We start from the raw sequence: 15,904 nt of genomic DNA, 5'->3' as shown, positions 1-15,904 counted from the left end.
CAGGGATGACTTCCGCACATTAGGATTCTTTCTTCAGAGTTCACCTTATCTGGAGAAGCTCACTTTGCGGCACTGCCTGCCAGGTACACTGTAGTTTTGTTTTTCTAACTTCTTACGTAACCAAGATAGTTCATCGTCTCACATCTTTTTTGCTGCACACAGTTCCCAAAATATTCTAAGAAAAACAAGGGAACACCCAAATTGAAACAAGACATCATTCTCTGATCACCGTGGCCTGGATTTCGTGTGTGGGAATCTCAAGGTTGAAATCATATATGAAAATGGCGACGCCCGCCAACTCGTCAAGCTTCTGTTGCGCGCTTCAGGGAGTCTGTCCAAGAGCTGCGTTGAACTCACCAAAGTTAAGTAGTGTTATTGTTAGTCCAGGCCTTGTATGTGGCTTCGCACCATTACGCGGTTCGTGTGGATCTTACGTGCACATTATAGGCTGGCTCCCTTACTTTTGACAGCGAGTGATGCAAGCCTTCGCAATTCGCATTACATCTTCTTTAAGCCCTATGTACTTTGTCTGTGTCATGTTACATGTTTGCTTCTGTTGTTTTCTTTACTGGAATTGACTCCGATTAGAAACCTCGTCAAGCTTTGTATGTCGACGTCTTTTTTCTCTACACCAATTGAGCCTCTGCATTTTGGGCCGGGTTGATCCTTAGACAACGAAGGAACTGCTTGTTTTGATAAACGGAATCACCGGACGCTCAATTTGCATTTTGTTCCCTTTTTTTCCCCCCTTTTGTTTCTTTGAATTGGCCAGCTGAAGAGTAGCTAAGGAGTTCAGAGGTTAATAGTATGATTTTAGTTTTCTTTTGCAAGCATAGTAGGAAATTTTATACTAGCCTAGTTCATAGTTCCTGGACATTAAAGAAATTTGTCTGCAATCAGAAAGCTCAATCTTTTCTGTTAGGTTGAAAAACGCGTTGATTGCATACGTTTTTCTTACTGGTCAAAAAGTTTATTGAAATTCCCAAAATTATTAGCTAGATGCCCGTAGACACTTGATTTAAGAAACAGAGTGTGGTGAAAAAAAATTCAGCTGATTTTTGTTTGGTTGAAAAAAAAAAAGTGATTGGTTAGCAAAGAACACTGCTAGGATCATCAAAACTATTAGCCGAGTGCTATATGTATCATAGACACTTAAAAGTGGGAGTGTCTGCACTATATCCGGCTATTTTTCTTTTTATATTTCAGTTAATTTTTCTATCCAATAAAATTCTGCCACATAATCTTTTTCCGGAAACAATCATATTTTTTCTGGAACAAAATTCCGGTGGCATTCAATAAATATACCAAACAGAACTATTGGGAAAAATCTATTGAAAACAAACCTTCCATTAGTGGCTGTATAGCGCTGCGGCTACCGCTGCTGCTGCCCGTGTTTTATCTACTGTAGCAGCTGCAGCAAAGCAAGCTTGCTCGCTGGCTGCACAGCCGGAAGAAGCACAGCCGAACAGAGCGCACGCGCTTGCTGAAGACAAGCTTGTAAAAACATAATCTCGAGGTTCAAACAAACCATCTGATTACTACTGTCCCGTTTAGCTGCTGCGTCTGTAAGCTTTTTGGAGGAACTTGCCGGGAAAAAAAATCCGCTCCGCTTAAACTAAGTGAATAATAAGGAAAAAATAATGAACAACACAAATCAACATGAACACATCCTGCCCTCGGAAAAAATTGCTCCAAAAATCCTAGCCGCAAAAAGAAAACTGATTGATAAAAATAACAGATTTTTTAGCCGGCCAGCACTTAGAAATTCCGCACTTAATACAAAAAACAGATGGATCCCTCCTCTCTAGCGAAAATTATTATAATTAGATTTTAACCCGGAAACTGGGCCTCTAATGGGCCGGCCCAACCCGAACAGCTCCCCTGCTCCGCTCGGCGGCGCCGTGTGCTCCGCCCTCTTCTCGCATCCCGTCTCGCCGTCGCCGCCGTCGAGGGTTTAGGCCACTCCTTCTCCGCTCGCCTCCGAATGGAGCCTCTCCTCCCACCGCAGCAGGATGAACCCGCGGCGCTCGGTAAGCACGGCCCCAATCCCCGGTTCCCCCGACCACCCTTCCCCTCGCTCGCTCCGCCGCCTCCCGTACCTGTGACTGTTCCGCTTCTGGCCCTCCCAATCATTCCTGGGGTCATGGATTTAATTCAGCAATTCCTCCATGCCTCTTGAGATCCCGCGCCGTCTCCCAAACTAGCACCACGTCTCGTCTTGTAATCGAGCCGGATTCTCTGGTGTTCTTTGTGTATAGATGGAATTGGGGATTTTTTTCCCCGTTCTTTTTTTGGTCGTGTGGTCTGACATATAGGCGAATTGCCTCGAGCAGGGCAATCCATGGAGCCTGCGGAGGCCACAAGGAAGAGGGCCGGACCCGGCGGGGACGGCGGCGGCGGCGGCGGCGACCAGGACCGCCTGAGCACCCTACCGGACTGCCTCCTCCACGTCATCATGTCCTCCCTCAAGGCCCGGCAGGCGGTGCAGACGTGCGTGCTGTCCACGCGCTGGAGGGACCTCTGGCTCTCCGTGCCGTGCCTCGACGTCGACCTCGACGAGTTCAGGACCGAGACGGCGGCGCCTGCTTTCGAGACAACTATTGGTCCCGTGGCGGCGGCTGCCGACCGCAACGCTGGCTCCGGCGGTGAGGACAGTTCAGACTTCAGCGTCGGCAACTCTGAGACCGATGATGACGTTGACCCTGAAAGCTCTGACTCGGACAACTATTACATCTCCTCCTCTTCCTCCTCGGACAGTGACGATGACGGCTACTACGGTGGCGACATGGACAAGGAGTGTCAGGATTTCGAGGATTTCACGGTGAACCTGATGCATCGTTGTAACATTGCACAGTTGGATTCCTTCAGGCTGCACATTGGTAGGCGCAGGGCACCTCAGTTTGCTCATAAACAAGTAGCAGGATGGCTCCGTCGTGCAATGAAGTATTGCACCCCAGATCCTGCCAGTCAGCACAAGGGATTGGGCCCCAGTCATTGGCATATCAAAAGGCTGTATCTCTGCTTTGTCCATCTGGATAATCGTTTTGCGAAGCATGTTACTTCAGTGTGCCGCACTTTGGAGGATTTGGAGCTGCACAATTGCAGTTGTCAAATTCGGTCAGTCACCTCCGACTCGCTGAAGACCCTGGTTCTGAAAAATTGCAAATGGTGTAATCTTTCTGAGATTACAACGCCCACACTGAAGACATTGGTTATTGATGGCAGCTCAAATACTGATGGTTGTGTGCTGGTTATCTTGACCCCTGCTGTTTCTTATCTGCACCTGGCTGTGAGTGTTTACTTCTTTAGTGGTGGTATTTCAACAAATGAGATGCCGTCCCTTGTGAAAGCTTCGATTCATCTACGAGATCACAGAAATAGTGTATCTGAAAGTAATAAACTTGGCGGCAATCAATTCAAGCTTCTTTCTAGTGTCTCTAATGCGACCAGTTTAGAGTTGTCAGCTGTCGGGAAGAAGGTATGGCTTCGCTCTCTCTGCTACTGTTCCAATTTATTCACTCCAGTAACATTGTGGTGCTATTTTAATGTACTCCAGGTGCTCGGTAAGGAACCCACATTCCTAGAATTCATGAACCTGAGGAACTTATTTCTGGGCAACTGTGATCTCAGGGGTGACTTCCGCACATTGGGATTCTTTCTTCAGAGTTCACCTAATCTGGAGAAGCTCACCTTGCGGCACTGCAAGGTATACCGTAGTTTTGTTTCTTAACTTCTTACATAACCAACATGGTTCATTGTCTTACATCTTTTATGCTGCCTACAGTTCCCAAAATATCCTGAGAAAAAGAAAGGGAAGACCAAACTCAACAACACCTCATCTTCTGAGTTCCGTCGCCTGGATTTCATGTGCGAGAACCTCAAGGTTGAAATCATATATAAAGATGGCGATGGCCACCAACTCGTCAAGCTTCTGCTGCACGCTTCAAGGAATCTGTCGAAGAACAACATTAAACTCACCAAAAGTTAATTAAGTTATTGTGTTAGTGTCCAGGCCTTCTATGTGGTTCATGTGGATTTTGCCGAGCACATTGTAGGCTCCCTTCAGATGCATTTATCATATACTTTCTGACTCGTTTCTAAGTGATGCAAGCCTTTGCTCTGGCGACTATTTATGCTAATGATGTTACTCCTTTTTCCGTAAGGATATGATCGTCTCTGGAACGTTCCTGCTTAAGCCTTATGTGCTGCGTGTCTGTTTGCACCTACATGTTTGCTTCTGTGTGTTTTCTTACTGGAACTGTATCAAATTAGAAAACACTGCAAGCTTCAAAAATGGGTCTTGAAATCGCATGTTTTCGTCTGTTTTTTTTTCCCTCCCGGGTCCTTTCTGGGACTAGGCAGAGGTACATCATTGCTTTCGAAAACTAAACAGCAACTCAAATTCATCGTTGTTTGTCATCAGTATGCAGATGACTTTGTAGCTGGATTGATGATGCAGCTAAGCTCCGTTGGCGTTTTGTTTTTATTTTTATTCTTTTTGCTGCCTTGATGCTTTGATCCTTTGATTCAACTTGGCTTTACCCTTTGTCCTCACTGTTTCTCTATTGCTTCTTTTTTCAGCTACTAGTCGCAGATCAATATTCTTTCACATCCTTAAAAAAGATTCCTTTTTTCACATGGTCTGTATTCCTCGTTGAAGTGGGCCGGCCCAGAACTGCTCGGCGCCGTCTGTGTCCTCCTCCCCATTTCCTTCCCCACGTCGAGCCTTCGAGGGTTCAGGCAACTCCTTCACCGCTCGCGCCGGCGCCGGCGCCACCCATCTCACCCCCCGCGCCGCCTCCGGCCGGAGCCGCTCCTCCCCTACGACACGCTCAGGCTGCGACGCTCGGTAAGCCCCATTCCCCCGACCTCCTTCCCAACTTTCGCCCCGTGCCGGTGACTGGTTTGCTTTTGGCCTTTGTTCGATTCCAATCTTCCGATGATGTTAAGGCAACAAGGCTCTAATGCAGCAGCGCCCCTCGCCATTTCTTGAAATCTTGCGCCGGTTCCCGATCTAGCAGCGCGTCTCATCTAGTAATAGAACCGAATCAGTTTGTGGTGTTCTTGGGTAGATGGAAATGGGGATTTTTTTTTTGTTTGTTCGTGGGTTGCTTCGTATTCTAACGAGGTGCTGCTCCGAGCAGGGCATGCCATGGAGCTTGAGAAGGCCTTCAGGAAGCGGGCCCGCGCAAGCGGCGGATGCTCGGCCGGCGGCCCGGACTGGCTGAGCGCCCTGCCGGACTGCCTCCTCCATGTCATCATGTCCTTCATGAAGGCTCGGCAGGTGGTCCAGACATGCGTGCTGTCCAAGCGGTGGAGGCACCTCTTGCGCTCCGTGCCGTGCCTCGACGTCGACCACGATGAGTTCAAGAAGACGGCGCGTGCCTCTGAAGACGGCTCTTACTCCAGCGGTGACCACAGCTCTGACTCCAACGACGACCAGTGGAGGCACCACTGGCGCCGGCCATGGCTCGGCGTCGGGCTTGGTGTCGACCGCAATGTGTTCAATACAGTGATTGCTTCTGACGACAACTCTGGCTCGCACGGGGATGATAACTCTGACTCCGATGATGACATCCATGACTCTGATGATGACACCCCTGATTCTTACAGTGATTCCGATGGTGACTGCTCAGGCTCCAATCTTGGCAGTTCTGATGCTAACGTTGACGACGACAATCACAAGGACAAGGAGAAGGACAAGGACTGGGGGGATTTTGAGGATTTCACTGCAAACCTGATGCTTCGTTGTAACATTGCACAGTTGGATTCATTCCGGCTGCATATTATTGGGAGCAGAGCACCTGAGTTTGGAGATAGACAGGCAGCAGGATGGCTCCGTTGCACGATGAAATATTTTGCCCCAGATCGTGCCAGTCAGCATGTGGGATTGAGCTCCGGCTCTTGGTGTCTCAAAAGGCTGCATCTCTGCCATGTAATTCTGGATAATCATTTCGTGAAGCATGTTAGGTCAGTATGCCACTCTTTGGAGGATTTGGACCTGGACGATTGCACATGTAAAATTCGGTCAATCACCTCCCACTCGCTGAAGACACTTATTCTGAAAAACTGCAGATGGCGCAATCTTTCTAAGATTACATCCACCACACTGAAGACATTGGTTATTGATGGCAGCTCAAATACTGATGACTGTGTACTGGTTATCTTGGCCCCTGCTGTCGCATATCTGCACCTGGCTGTGAATGTTGACCACTTTTGTGGTGGCATTTCAATAACGAGGTGACATCCCCTGCCAAGGCTTTGATTCATCTGCAAAGTCACAGATATGGAGCATTCACAAGTAGACTTTGTGGCGATCAATTCAAGTTTCTTTGTAGTATATCCAAAGCGACAAGTTTAGAGTTGTCGGGTGTTGGGACAAAGGTATGCCTTTTGTCTCTGGTAATGTTCCATTTTATTCCCTCCAATAATGCTATGATGCTATCTAATGCACTACTGGTGCTCGCTAAGGAACCCACATTCCTGGAATTCAAGAACCTGAGGAACTTATTGCTTGACAACTGTGATCTCAGTGACGACTGCCATACATTTGCATTCTTTCTTCAGAGTTCACCTATTCTGGAGAAGCTCACTTTGCGGCACTGCCAGGTATACTGTAGTTTGGTTTTAAACTTCTTAGTTAACCAATATAGTTCACCATCTTACATCTTTTATGCTGCCCGCAGTTCCCAAAATGTCCTAACAAAAAGAAAGGAACACCCATACTTTAACAAGATTTCATCTTCTGCGCTCCATGGCCTGGATTTGCTGTGTGAGAACCTCAAGGTTGAAATCATATATAGACATGGCTATGGCCCCCACTCCTACAGCTTCTGCTGCGTGTTTCAGTGAATCTGTCACAGAAAAAACATTAAGCTCACCAAAGTTAATTAGTGTTATTGTTAGCCCAGGCCTTCTATGTATCTCACCTTATGGTTCATGTAGAATTTATGTGCACATTATATGCTCCCTTCAGATGCACTAGGTTGAAGCCTATACTTTTGACTAATTTCTAGGTGATGCAGGCCTTTTGATCTATTGACTAGATATGCTACTGGCTTTTACTCATTTTCCTTGCTTAAGGAATGATTGCCTCTGGAAAAAGTGTGCTTTAAGCCCTATGTACTGCGTGTTTCTGTCCACTGCCCACTTACATGTTTGCTTCTGTGTTTTCCATACTGGAACTGTCTCCAACTTATGAAACACTGCAAGCTTAAAAATTGGGCCCTGAAATCTCATGCTTTCTTCTGTTTTTTTCTTTCTTCCTGGATCCTTTTTGGGACTAGGCAGAGGTACATACTTTCGAAAGCTAAACACCAACTCGAATTCATCAGCGATCTTTTCATACTGTGCAGATATCTCCTGTATGGATCCCCTATATTATGTATATGCAAACTGTATATGAAAAATACGTTGAGCTACTATGCTTTGACATGCATGCATTTTTCTCGATTAAGTACGCCTTTACCTCCCAGACTTCCAGGCAATAGAGTTTCAAGCAATTAAGCTCCTTTCACAGCATTTTGTTACACGTGTGACGGCAATTGGCAAAACAAACAGATCAATCACTAGCAAAGAAATGCAGCATTTCTTACTTTCTTAATGCTATACAGAAGCACGCGGTCACAATCCAATCTGCTACCATGGTGACTAGCTTATTCAAAAAAAAATGTTGCAAATAAAAAACAAAATGAAATCAGTTCATTTGAAAATCCATCGAATCAGAATCATTGACGCAGGGATTACTTTGGAGATGGTTAGAATTTTTTTTTTGAGTGGAGATGGTTAGAAATTCTTCTTTTTTTAGTGGAGATGGTTAGAAATCCTGTTAAAACAACAAGCAGACGAATCCTCGTAGCGAAAACTACGGGATATATAAAACTCGCTCGCAGAAACTGGGCCACTAGTGGGCCGGCCCAGAACTGCCCGGCCCTCGCTATACTCCTCTTCTTCCTCCCCCAATCCCCGAGTCGCCGCCGTCGAGGGTTTAGACAACGCCCCTTCCCCGCTCGCGCCGGCGCCGCCTCCCTCACGCCCCCGTCTCCTCCGGCTGGATCCGCTCCTCCCCCGCCACCGGCAGCCTCCGGCTGCGGCGCTCGGTAAGGCCCCCCTTCCCCGACCGCCCATCTCTCTCTCGCTCCGCTTCCCGTACCCGTAACTGGTTTGCTTTCGGCCCGGTCGTGAACCCTACTTGATTCCAATCTTCCTATGGGATCAAGGTTCTAATTCATCAATGCTTCCCCATCTCTTGAAACCCCGCGCCGGCTTCCGATCTAGCACCGCGATTCATCTAGTAATCGACCCGGATTTTGTGATGTTCTTGCGCAGATGGAATTGGGGATTAATTTTTTTTTTCATTTTTCCGTTGTTTGTTCTAACGGAGGAGCTGCTCCGTGCAGGGCACACCATGGAGCTTGAGGAGGCCGCAACGGAGCGTGCCCTCGCAAGCAGCGGCGGCGGAAGCTCTGGTGTCGAGCCGGACCGGCTGAGCTCCTTGCCGGACAGTCTCCTCCACGCCATCATGTCCTTGCTGAAGGCCCGGCAGGCGGTGCAGACGTGCGTGCTGTCCACGCGCTGGAGGCACCTCTGGCGCTCCGTGCCGTGCCTGGACGTCGACCACGATGAGTTCAGGACTGCGGCAGGAAGTGCTCCCAACAACCACCCCGCCCCCAACCCTGACTACTCCGACTCCGACCTTGACAGCTATGAGGACTCGGACGACGAAAACAACAGCATTAGCAACAACGACAGGGAGTGGGAGGATTTTGAGGATTTCACCGAGAACCTGATGCATCGCTGCAACATCTCTCAGTTGGATTCCTTGAGGTTGCATGTCAATACGAGCAGGGCACCTAACTTTGCGGACAAACAGGCAGGGGGATGGCTCCGTCGCGCAATGAAGTACTGCAACCCAGATCCTCCCCGGCAGTGTGAGGGATTGAGCTCCGGTTCGTGGCAGCTCAAAAGGCTGTATCTCTGCAATGTGGCTCTGGATAATCGTTTTGCCAAGCATGTCAGTTCAGTGTGCCACTCGTTGGAGGAGCTAGAACTGGAGGATTGCACATGTGAGATTCCTGCAATCACCTCCCGCTCACTGAAGATCATGGTTCTGAAAAATTGCAGATGGCGCTATCTTTATGAGATTTCATCACCGACATTGAAGAGCTTAGTTATTGTTGGTGGTTCGAATACTGATGACTGTGTGCTGGTTATTGTGGCCCCTGTGATTGCTCATCTGTGCCTTGATGTGCCTCTTCGCTTTGCCAGACGTCTTTCTGTAAATCAGAAGCAATCTTTGCCAAGGATTTGATCTATTAACGAGGTCACAGGGGCAGTTTTTTCACAAGTAAACTTTGATGTGATCAATTCAAGATTCTTTGTAGTGTTACCTAATGCGACAAGTTTAGAGGTGTCAGGGTTCTGGATGATGGTATACCTTGTATGTCTTTGTAGTTATTTTTTCAGTGGCTTGGATGTCCAGTACGAGAACCTCAAGCTTACTGAAATCATATATGAAGACAATGAAGTCCCCAACGGTTGGAGCTTATGACTCACATTTCAGTGAAGCTGCCAAACAACGGCATAAAACTCACCAAAGTTGATTAATGCTATCATTACTCTAGTCCTTGTATGTGTCTTGCCACCTTCTTGTTCATCTGAAATTTGTGGGCATGTTTCTATGCAGCCTTCAGGTGTACTTAAAGTGGAAAGCATATACTTTCGACTCGTTTCTAGTAGACGATGTAAATATTTTTCTCTATAAACTATGGAACCAAATACCGATGCTCTGTTTTCTTCACTTGTGATCTTGCTGAAGGTTACTCAAGAAAATATCTTCTTTGAGTCCTATGAACTTATATTTTACTAGAGGCTTTGATGCTGTCTGAAATTTGCATATTTGTCTCTTTTTTATAGTAAGGTAATGCAAAGGTTTAGAGGGGGTGAATCCTCGCAAGAGCTAAATGCTTACTTTAGGAGCTCAATATTTTCTGAGTGCTTTTGCTTGAACACATTTGTCAGCATCTGTTTGTTCCCTGTTTTGGTTGTGGTTCTCAAGAGGTCAGACCATTTCATGTCCAGGACTCCATGTACCTTTGGCAGGAGGAACAAGGTACCAGAAAGTGTTATCTTGTTTAGTATATAAGAAAGTGTGTTTACCCAGCCAAGAAACACCAGGAGTTTACGTATTTTAAACCTTAGCTAGAATTGCTCTTTGTCTACGAATTACGGCTTAAACTGCTGAGTAGTGATGGTTTATGGCAGAAGTTGCTTCTGAGAAAATATCTTAGGGCAAAACCCCTCTGTCAATTGAATTGGCTGTGAATTTTGCATACTTGGGAGGTGGGATTTCAATAAATGAGATGTCATGCCTTGCCCAAGGCTTTGATTCATCGAGGGGGTAGCAGAATCGCTATATTTAAAAGTAAACTCAGTGGCAATTTATTAAAGCTTGTTTGTGGTGTATCTAATGTGAAAAGTTTAGAGCTTCAAGGTTTTGGAACAATGGTATGCCTTCTCTGTCTTTGTCAATGTTCCATTTTTGTTTTCACTCCATTAGTGTTTTGGCTCCATCTAGCATGTGTTTGGTTTTTTGAAACGACGTGGGTTGGATTGGAGCCGACTCACTTTTCTAGGTTACGTTCGACCCATCTCGTATTTGGATAAGAGGGATGGGTTGGATCCAGTCTTTTGTTTGATCGGAGGGGTTGAGAAGGTTGGGATGGATACCATTTTAACACCGTTAGCCACATCTGTTGGTGGACTCACTTGTCATCCATTAGGTCCCACATGTCATCCACCTAATATTTTCTTTTTTTTTCTTTTACCCAACCTTCTCCCCCGCTCGGAGCTGCTCTCGATTCGGCGGCGGAGCTCCCGGTGCTGGCTACGCCTCCCTTCTCCCCGGCCCCGCCCCGGGCAGCGAGGCCCTCCGCCTTGCGCCGCCGTGCAACTGGAGGCCACCCCCACCCCTGCCCCGCCTGCCGCTGCCCCACGAGAGAACGGAGACGAACGATGTTGATGTGGGTCGGGGTGGTCCGCTCATTTTGGGCGGATTATTCCAACCCGCATCTACAGGGTATATTCCTTATAGGGGACAAACTGAATCCACTGCATTTCCACCTAAACGCGGGTCGATGGGGTCAAACCCGTGCTAACCCAGTTCGACTCCCAAACCAAACACACCCCCTAATGTACTACATGTGCTCGGTGAGGAATCCACTCCATTCCGAGAATTCAAGAACCTGAGGAACTTATTACTGGACAACTGTGATCTTACTGACAATTTCCACACATTGGGACTTTTTCTTCAGAATTCACCTAATCTAGAGAAGCTCACTCTGCAGCACTGCAAGGTATACTGTAGTTTGTTTTTTAACCTCTTGTGCTGATAAATTTGGTTCATCACCTTACAAATTATACGCTGCCAAGTGCCAACAGTTCTTGAATGATTCTAAGAAAAAGAAAGGAACGCACAAACCCAACAAGCCCGCATCTTCCCAGTGCCAAAGCCTGGATGTCCGGTGCGAGAACCTCAAGCTTACTGAAATCATACATAAAGACGACGATGTCCGCCAACTGGTCGAGCTTTTGCTGCGCATTTCAGGGAAGGTGCCGAAGAACTATCATAAAGCTCACCAAAGTGGATTAGTGCTATCATTAGTCCAGACCTTTTATGTTTCCTGTCACCATCCGGTACGTCCGAAATCTGCGGGCATGCTCTACGCTGTACTTAAATTGCAATCATATACTTTTGACTCGTTCCTGGATAATGTAAGCTTTTGCTCTGTAGACTATGGTATGGATACTCTGTTTTCTTCACTTGTAGTCTTGCTGGAGGTTATGACTGCTCGGGGAACTATCTTATTCGAGTCGTATGAGCTTACAATTTACTTGAAGCTTTGATGCGGACCTGAAATTTGCATGTTTGTCTTGGTTTTATGGTAACCTTTGTAAGATTCGAAGTAGGTCCATGCTTCCAAGAGCTGAATGCTGACTTCAAGAGGTTATCAGACCATTTCGTGTTCAGGTTCCTTTGCCGGGATGGACAAGAGGCGAGTTTTACCTTGTTTATTGTACATGGAGGAAGTGTGTTTATTTGAGAAGTGACGACGGCCTAACAGGACAACGATGAACTATGAGACTTGAGAGGACGGACTCTCCATGGACTCGCAGAACGCCGATCTCGTCCATTCTTCTTGGAGGAACAAAGGAGACGTGTTGCTGCATCCTGCGGCATGAATGGGACTAATTGGGCTTGTACTGATGGGCCCTAGCCAAGGTACGGGCCTCACCGACCGAAATCTGGCTGCGGAAACTGGATCTCAACTGGGCCCATCCGGCCTGGATGGCGGGCGTTCGTTGTTCGGAGTCGGAATCAGCTTCCAACCAGTCTGAAGGCCCAGAACGCTTGGTCTCTCATGAACTCTGAAAAGATGCCCTGATAATCTCAGGAGTGCGCAACGCATATGGGAGACCGTTGAACTCTGAAGTCTGAAGAGCCCATTGTCTGAACTCTGACGAGCTGTTGTTTCTTTCCTAGCAGGAAAAAAAAAATCATAAACCATGAACAATAGTGGTTTGAAACAACTGTAGATTTGCACACAACAAACACGAGTATAATACACATTTACATACTGGGCGTAGGTTCCTGTGACGATCCAAAAAGAAAAGAACTTCGACAGTTCGGAAAACCCTGCGCGATCGTCGTGACAGCAGGAGAACAAAGTGCCATATCCATCCAGAGCCAGCATCTGCCTGATTGGCACAGGCCATGTCCAACGCCCGGACAGCTCGCTGCGCCACGTACACATCACGCAGCGCTGTGCCAGCCGCGCCGGAGGTCGACGTGGCCTCTTGAACACGCCTCAGAAGTCAGAAACCCCTCGATGACTAGGGGTGTTTGGATCCTGGGCTAAATTTTAGCCCCTGTCACATCAAATATTTGGATACTAATTAGGAGTATTAAACATAGGCTAATTACAAAACCAATTTCACAACCCCTAGGCTAAATCGCGAGACGAATCTATTAAGCCTAATTAGTTCATGATTTGACAATATGGTGCTACAGTAAACATTCACTAATGATGGATTAATTAGGCTTAATAGATTCGTCTCGCGATTTAGCCTAGGGGTCCTGCAATTAGTTATGTAATTAGCTCATGTTTAGTCCTCCTAATTAGCATTCGAATATCCGATGTGACACGGACTAAACTTTAGCTTCAGGATCCAAACACTCCCTAAGCTTGATAATCCCGCCGGCCGGGTATAAAATCAATTCACACAGGCTTGTAATCTACAACCATCAACGGCAAGCAGCTGTCTTTCTTCTCCTGTACTCTCCACTCTCTCGTCGTCTGGTCGACCTTCGTGCCATCGTCAATGGCGCGACAAACGGATCAGGTGAGGGCCGGTGCACGCAGCCTCCGTTACGTTCACTCATGCAGCTCGGTCGGTGGCAGCTGTAACATGCGTGCGTGCGTGCGTGTGTATGTGTGTGTGTGTGTGTGTGCAGGGGAAGCAGCAGCAGCGGCCACCGCGGGCGTCGGTGCCGGCGTTCGGGGGGTGGGAGGGCGGCGCGCTGCCGGACTACTCGGTGGACTTCACCAAGATCCGCGCCGCACGGATGCAGCGACGCAGGAAGGCGCTCTCCTGGTCCAGCTTCGTCGGGAACGCCGCCATCGCCAACGCTGCCGCGGCCGAGGCACCCGGTGCCGACGAAGACAGGGACAGGCGTCATTGGTCCTCGGCGGCCAGCGACGGGGGAGACGACGACCGCGAGCGGCGCCACCGGCACCGGCCACGCCACCGCCGCCTCCGCAGCGACGCCGCCGATCTCGACGACCGCCAGCCGATCCGGCCCGGCCGCGCCGATCCCAAGGTCAGCTCCGTCACACGTCACGCTCCACACAGCTGTGCACCGTCTCATTTGCTGATCAGAGTAGTGCAGAGAACATGCCCAACCTGGTGACTAGCTCCAAGGTCTCATTTTTTTTTTGGTTTCTTGGAGGGTTCGAAAACGAGTTGTTTAGGTGGAGCTAATTGCTAGGAGACCAACACAAACTTCTTTTTTTGTGTGTTGAACAAAAATGGGAGGAGAATTCTAGGCTTGGCGTGTATCGCATTCGCATCTTGTTTCAGTTTACTATAAGACACAAAAGAACAACAATTTACTACCAAACTGCTGATGATGACTAAAGATCATCAAGAAGCGACATACGGTTTTCAACTGATGATTTGCCAATCTGGTCTGCAAATTAAAAAAAAACGAATGCCATAGCATGTTCTTCCATATATATTCATGTTCCGACGTGCTCCCCACTCATCTTCTACTCCCTTTTAACATTTGAAACGTAGCCTATTCCTCCTGCACATGTACATTTAATTTGGAACCAGCATCATTATTATTATTATTCTCTGCTGACTGTTCATCAGTTACTAGTTTTCATATGATTTTGTGGCCTTTGGGTGAGCAGGGAAGGGGCAAGTTCAAGGGCTACCTGTTTGGTTGCGTGGGTGGACTGTGGTGAGATCGACGTGCATGGACTTGCGCTACCAAAAGACGCTAAATTGAAGAAACGAAGAACACACGCATGGATTTGACATGCATTCTAAAACAGATTGTATTACGATACGCCCATCGGAATGTCAACTCTAAGGTCATGCCATCGTGTGGATGTTCAAGGGACACGTAAATTATCAGCCATCTAAGGTCTCTCTGCCACATGCATGTTTGTGTATAAATATGTGCTTTTTAAATGGATATTAGTGTTTTAGTTGATTTTTTGTGATGGAGACAATGAATTTTTATTATTTTTATTGGAAGTAAACTGAGTTATTTTGTTAAAAAGAAAGAAGGAAGCTGAAAGATGACAACAGCGGGAACACAAAATATGTGAAGTCACCTGTAGATCAGTGGAGAAAGATCCAAGGACGTGGAAAGAAGGTGCCATGAGCATGGATGGTGCACGAAAACTTGAAAAAATTTGGACTTTGAACGAGTCCTCAATTTATGCACGTCATCCTTCGAGAGGGGTCATGCTAATATTGTTCCAATTTAGGAGGATGTCTCCGAAGAGACATTGCGAGGGATGAATCTTTGGCTTATAGCTTGATTTACCGCTGTTTGGAGAGGCAATTTGGTAGTAAACATCTGGCTTCCCACGCGTTAGCTCCCCACCCACCCAGCGGGCCGGACCCAGGCGGCGCGCGCTCTCCATCCCGTGGTGGGCTGGCCATCTATTTTCGGCCCAATATAACGAGCTTATTTAATTACCGCAGGTAATTACACGCACGAATCAACTGTGTAGAGACGACAGGATTAAGTTCCAAGTAATTTCTAAGCTTGACAGATGATGGCACCGACTCGCCCCGGGGCATGCTGTAGAAGGTCCCGCCGCGCCTGAGCGCGAGCAGAGGCCGCGGAGGGGGCAGCCGGAGCGCCACTGGGGGCACACGGCGGCGAAGCGGACGCTGTCGAGGTGGCACAGATGATGCCACTGGGGGCACAGAGAGTGGGAGAGGCAATTCGTCGAACACCTCGCGCGCTGCGATGCACGGCAGGGGAGGAGGCGGGAGAGAGTGGGAGACGTTAGTACCAGCAACCAGCGGCACGGGAGGCTCGGATGCAGGTGACGCGGCGGCGCGTGCTCCTCCGGCTCCGGCCGCTGCGGCGGCGCAGGGCGTCGGCGGAGAAGCGAGTGGCCGAGTGGGAGTAGCAGCACACAGGCCGAGCGGCTGGGTGGAGTGGAATATACGCAGCATATGGGCCAAACCTAATGAGAGAACTAGACCGGCCCACCATCTTGGCCCAACCCATAACTCTGCCACCAACCCAAATCGTTTTCTATACAACAAAGTTTCAAACATGAGATGACTTACCTGGAGCAGCAACCTGCACAAGGGG

The 15,904-nt window shown here is 48.0% G+C and overlaps 4 protein-coding genes and 1 non-coding gene across 6 annotated transcripts; 4 read left to right on the top strand and 1 right to left on the bottom strand.

Annotated features, from left to right (window-relative positions):
* The first annotated feature begins 1,862 nt into the window (after positions 1–1,862).
* On the top strand, positions 1,863–4,162 carry LOC140220053 (MEIOTIC F-BOX protein MOF-like). Its single transcript, XM_072295500.1, has 4 exons — positions 1,863–2,030; positions 2,334–3,478; positions 3,557–3,706; positions 3,785–4,162. Exons 1-4 carry the CDS (start codon positions 1,985–1,987, stop codon positions 3,986–3,988), a joined length of 1,545 nt encoding a protein of 514 aa, XP_072151601.1. The 5' UTR covers positions 1,863–1,984; the 3' UTR covers positions 3,989–4,162.
* A 146-nt stretch (positions 4,163–4,308) lies between these two features.
* LOC117867057 (uncharacterized) lies at positions 4,309–7,121 on the top strand. Of its 2 annotated transcripts, XM_072295501.1 has the most exons (5): positions 4,309–4,849; positions 5,145–5,970; positions 6,076–6,384; positions 6,472–6,609; positions 6,687–7,121. In XM_072295501.1, the coding sequence occupies exons 2-3, from the start codon at positions 5,153–5,155 to the stop codon at positions 6,242–6,244; spliced, it is 987 nt and encodes a 328-aa protein (XP_072151602.1). In that variant the 5' UTR covers positions 4,309–4,849; positions 5,145–5,152; the 3' UTR covers positions 6,245–6,384; positions 6,472–6,609; positions 6,687–7,121. The 2 variants fall into 2 exon arrangements, with proteins under 2 accessions (XP_072151602.1, XP_034607273.2); XM_034751382.2 differs by having other exon boundaries at positions 5,145–6,384.
* An 833-nt stretch (positions 7,122–7,954) lies between these two features.
* On the top strand, positions 7,955–9,799 carry LOC117867058 (uncharacterized). The gene is made up of 2 exons (XM_034751384.2): positions 7,955–8,099; positions 8,400–9,799. Exon 2 carries the CDS (start codon positions 8,408–8,410, stop codon positions 9,308–9,310), a length of 903 nt encoding a protein of 300 aa, XP_034607275.1. The 5' UTR covers positions 7,955–8,099; positions 8,400–8,407; the 3' UTR covers positions 9,311–9,799.
* A 3,363-nt stretch (positions 9,800–13,162) lies between these two features.
* Positions 13,163–14,779, top strand: LOC117833887 (uncharacterized). Its single transcript, XM_034713484.2, has 3 exons — positions 13,163–13,401; positions 13,514–13,879; positions 14,475–14,779. Exons 1-3 carry the CDS (start codon positions 13,381–13,383, stop codon positions 14,526–14,528), a joined length of 441 nt encoding a protein of 146 aa, XP_034569375.1. The 5' UTR covers positions 13,163–13,380; the 3' UTR covers positions 14,529–14,779.
* Positions 14,780–14,978: 199 nt separating this feature from the next.
* On the bottom strand, positions 14,979–15,079 carry LOC117834889 (U6 spliceosomal RNA). Its single transcript, XR_004635844.1, has one exon. It is a non-coding gene; the product is annotated as a U6 spliceosomal RNA (small nuclear RNA).
* Positions 15,080–15,904: the final 825 nt, after the last annotated feature.

This window comes from Setaria viridis, chromosome 8 (assembly GCF_005286985.2).
Source record: "Setaria viridis chromosome 8, Setaria_viridis_v4.0, whole genome shotgun sequence".
NCBI classification, from domain to species: Eukaryota; Viridiplantae; Streptophyta; class Magnoliopsida; order Poales; family Poaceae; genus Setaria; species Setaria viridis.
The sequence above is the reverse complement of the archived record's forward strand: the minus strand, read 5'-3'. Positions and strand labels throughout refer to the sequence as shown.

Excerpts from the sequence above, each read along its gene's own strand:
- LOC140220053 (XM_072295500.1), top strand. The coding sequence starts at position 1,985 with ATGGAGCCTCTCCTCCCACCGCAGCAGGATGAACCCGCGGCGCTCG. Across the intron at positions 3,479-3,556 it reads TGTCAGCTGTCGGGAAGAAG|GTGCTCGGTAAGGAACCCAC; the intron begins GTATGGCTTCGC and ends AATGTACTCCAG. Across the intron at positions 3,707-3,784 it reads TCACCTTGCGGCACTGCAAG|TTCCCAAAATATCCTGAGAA; the intron begins GTATACCGTAGT and ends TGCTGCCTACAG.
- LOC117867057 (XM_034751382.2), top strand. The coding sequence starts at position 5,153 with ATGGAGCTTGAGAAGGCCTTCAGGAAGCGGGCCCGCGCAAGCGGCGGA.
- LOC117867058 (XM_034751384.2), top strand. The coding sequence starts at position 8,408 with ATGGAGCTTGAGGAGGCCGCAACGGAGCGTGCCCTCGCAAGCAGCGGC.
- LOC117833887 (XM_034713484.2), top strand. The coding sequence starts at position 13,381 with ATGGCGCGACAAACGGATCAG. Across the intron at positions 13,402-13,513 it reads TGGCGCGACAAACGGATCAG|GGGAAGCAGCAGCAGCGGCC; the intron begins GTGAGGGCCGGT and ends GTGTGTGTGCAG. Across the intron at positions 13,880-14,474 it reads CCGGCCGCGCCGATCCCAAG|GGAAGGGGCAAGTTCAAGGG; the intron begins GTCAGCTCCGTC and ends TTGGGTGAGCAG.